The 2,666-nt window shown below is 47.1% G+C and overlaps 1 protein-coding gene across 2 annotated transcripts; it reads left to right on the top strand.

Moving 5' to 3' along the window:
- Positions 1-1,081: 1,081 nt before the first annotated feature.
- LOC133900826 (uncharacterized) lies at positions 1,082-2,224 on the top strand. 2 transcript variants are annotated; one of them, XM_062342077.1, is made up of 4 exons: positions 1,082-1,312; positions 1,469-1,578; positions 1,718-1,820; positions 1,975-2,224. In XM_062342077.1, exons 1-4 carry the CDS (start codon positions 1,140-1,142, stop codon positions 2,009-2,011), a joined length of 423 nt encoding a protein of 140 aa, XP_062198061.1. In that variant the 5' UTR covers positions 1,082-1,139; the 3' UTR covers positions 2,012-2,224. The 2 variants fall into 2 exon arrangements, with proteins under 2 accessions (XP_062198061.1, XP_062198062.1); XM_062342078.1 differs by having other exon boundaries at positions 1,103-1,312; positions 1,474-1,578.
- Positions 2,225-2,666: the final 442 nt, after the last annotated feature.

The following is a 2,666-nucleotide window of genomic DNA, read 5'->3' as shown; positions in this document are numbered from 1 at the left end:
GATGAGCAGCGGAGATAGACGGCTCAAGTCTAGGTACACGGAAGTTCACACATGGTGGACCCAAGTTGGCGTGCATATTCGCCAAGGTGGAGTGTGTTGGAATATGTGTATATGGTGGGTTACAGATAGATTTGAGTTATAATTAGGTGGGACTAGAATTAGAGTTGTAGTCAAACTCCTAATTTCGGACCTTTAAATAGAAGGCACTACTGTTGTAATCAAAAGGAAAGACAAACAGTTGGGGAGGAGCTCCGAGGATATAGGCAACTTGGCTGAACCTCGTTAAAAAATATCATATCTTGTATGTTAATTTTGTGCTTGGCTTGATGATTCTGATGATGCTTCTGTTAAAATCCTAACATACGTCGTCAGTGATATCTAGTTAATAAATGAATCCTGCTATACATACGACAATTGCTTCCCTTACTGCTTCGAATGCGTCACAGCAAGAGCCAGCAACATTAGGAGAGCGTAGTGGTGTGGATCAGTAGCAGTGACAGATACAGAGGAGTCAGTGATTTATTCACCTTTTTCTCATTTTTTCTTTTCCTTCTCTTTATCCTCTTTTCTCTCCCTCATTCATGGTAAAAAGTTGTTGGGACCTCAGGGAGGGCTCACTGGCCGTGAAACGGTAGCCCCACCCTTTGGATCGGACCTTGGACAGGCATAATCTTTTGATCATGACGGCATAAGCCAGAGTAGAGCTAGCTAACTGGGTCATGTCTAGGTTGGTTTGAGGCATGCTACTGTATGCACGGTATGGCATATGTCGTTAGATCATATCTAGACTGAGGTCATGATACGTCATGTCGTCACACCTAGGCCCAACTAAGCCCCACCCCGCCCTGCGCCACCTTGATTGTGTCGCCGTCCCAGCCCACCCTGCACCGCCTCCGCCTTGCTGCCCTGCACCACCCGTCCCACCTTCACGCCGGTCGCCCCACCGTGCCCTGTCACCTAGTATGACACGATCTCTTACGAACTATGCTATGAGACGAGCCTCCGATACAAGGAGAGACACGGCCTTGGCCACGGTCCAGTTAGCCAGATCCGAGCCAAAGAACCTAGTCCTACTTATAACATTTTCCTTAATATACTGTACACCCAAGTCTCCTTTTCTCCGATTGCCATATTCCCGAATGCGGCTGACGGCGTCTTCTTTTCTCCAATCCAACAACCGGAGATCCGCCCAAGGAGGCAGCCTACTCTACTCTACGCTGCCCTTTCACCTTGCTCGTCGCCTCGCTATCGCCGGAAAGAGGAGCTGCCTGCCGGAGATCCGCCATGAGCGACGGCGCCGACAATCCACCTGGTATGCTGCGCAGCCTTAGTGACCCGCGTTTCCATTTCTCAAGCAAAATAAGCTCGCCAAAGAAACAGAACCGCTGTCTAGAAAGGATTTCCATTTCTTGGTTACTTTGTCCAAATAATCCTCCTGCAAATCAGTTCCTTCTCCTTTTGCTGTCAGTACAGGCTACTTCGTCGGCCGTCCGCTGAGCTACGAAGAGAAGCCAGCGGCGGCGCCGCCTGCACAGGCCGTTGACGAGCAGGTCAACGCACAAGTCCCTGGTGTTCCTGGTGCGTGCAATTCGGATGAGAGCGTTTCCTGTTCAAATTCCCCATTTCGTTTCTTGAACCATGCTTGCTATTAAGTATCAACACCATTAGGAAACTAGTTTCGTCGGTTTAAACCTTGTCGTGAATTTGACAAGAGCAGGCTACTACGCTGGCCGTGTCAACAAGGGAAAAACTTCTGCCGGTGACCAGAGCTCTGCTCCTGCAGCCCAGCAGAACGGAGAACCGAGCTTCCTTGCTAAATGGTAACAACTGGCTAGTATTCTGAAACTATGCTTTACTTGATCTGGAAATCGCTAGTATGTCGAGCTCAAATCCGCTTGCCACTGCGTGTTTACTCAAGTCCTTTACTTGACGCACCGGCTGCATCGCTGATGGTTCTCCGTTTGTTGTCTCAAGCCTTGTGTGCTTCTCCGGCGGCGGAAATGCGAGATAGATCGAGGTTGAAGACGAATCGGTGCAAACCTAGGGGACGCATTGTACGGCAGTGTTTATTCGGATGGGGAAAATCTTCAGATCTTTGTTTCTCTCAGAGGAATTTTTTCGGCACTCACATTATAAATTTGTAGAAGTGTTTGCATACGCAGATTCAATGCAATGATTCCGTACGAATATGATCCATCTTTACTGTGGTTACCGATGTGAATCAGATATTTTTCGCATGCTGTTTTATCAAGAAAGAGACTTATGAAACTTTCACTTCTTCAAGAAAAGGTTGTATCAAGAAAAGAAACTTATGAAACTTCTTCAAGAAAAGGTTGTATCTGGGACAGCATATATCTGTAACCTCGTGTAAGATGCCCTTCTGCAGTTCTGCTTCAGCTCAGTATATCTCAAGCTTTTAATTCAGTAGCCTTCAACTGCCTCTCGGAACTCGACCAAGATTTATGGGCACTAGTAGGAATTAAGAATACACTTGTGCCAAGTTTTCATCTACCTACTAGAACTCTCAAAATGCACCATCAAATACAAAGGGTGCCATTCAGGTCCAAAATCCCTTTGACCGCTTCGAGTGTTGACATGGTGTGCTGGCTGGAGCTAACGTGGATTGTATCTTCTTCTTTTATTTTCCGATTCTAACAGCTCGATTG

The sequence above is a fragment of the Phragmites australis genome, chromosome 19 (assembly GCF_958298935.1).
Source record: "Phragmites australis chromosome 19, lpPhrAust1.1, whole genome shotgun sequence".
Taxonomy (NCBI): Eukaryota; Viridiplantae; Streptophyta; class Magnoliopsida; order Poales; family Poaceae; genus Phragmites; species Phragmites australis.
This window is presented reverse-complemented; position numbering and strand designations above follow the sequence as displayed.

What these genes read in the sequence shown, in the direction of transcription:
- LOC133900826 (XM_062342077.1), top strand. Translation starts at nt 1,140, where the DNA reads ATGCGGCTGACGGCGTCTTCTTTTCTCCAATCCAACAACCGGAGATCC. An exon ending in ACAAGTCCCTGGTGTTCCTG is followed by an intron (nt 1,579 to 1,717) that starts GTGCGTGCAATT and finishes TGACAAGAGCAG; the next exon opens with GCTACTACGCTGGCCGTGTC. An exon ending in CCGAGCTTCCTTGCTAAATG is followed by an intron (nt 1,821 to 1,974) that starts GTAACAACTGGC and finishes TGTTGTCTCAAG; the next exon opens with CCTTGTGTGCTTCTCCGGCG.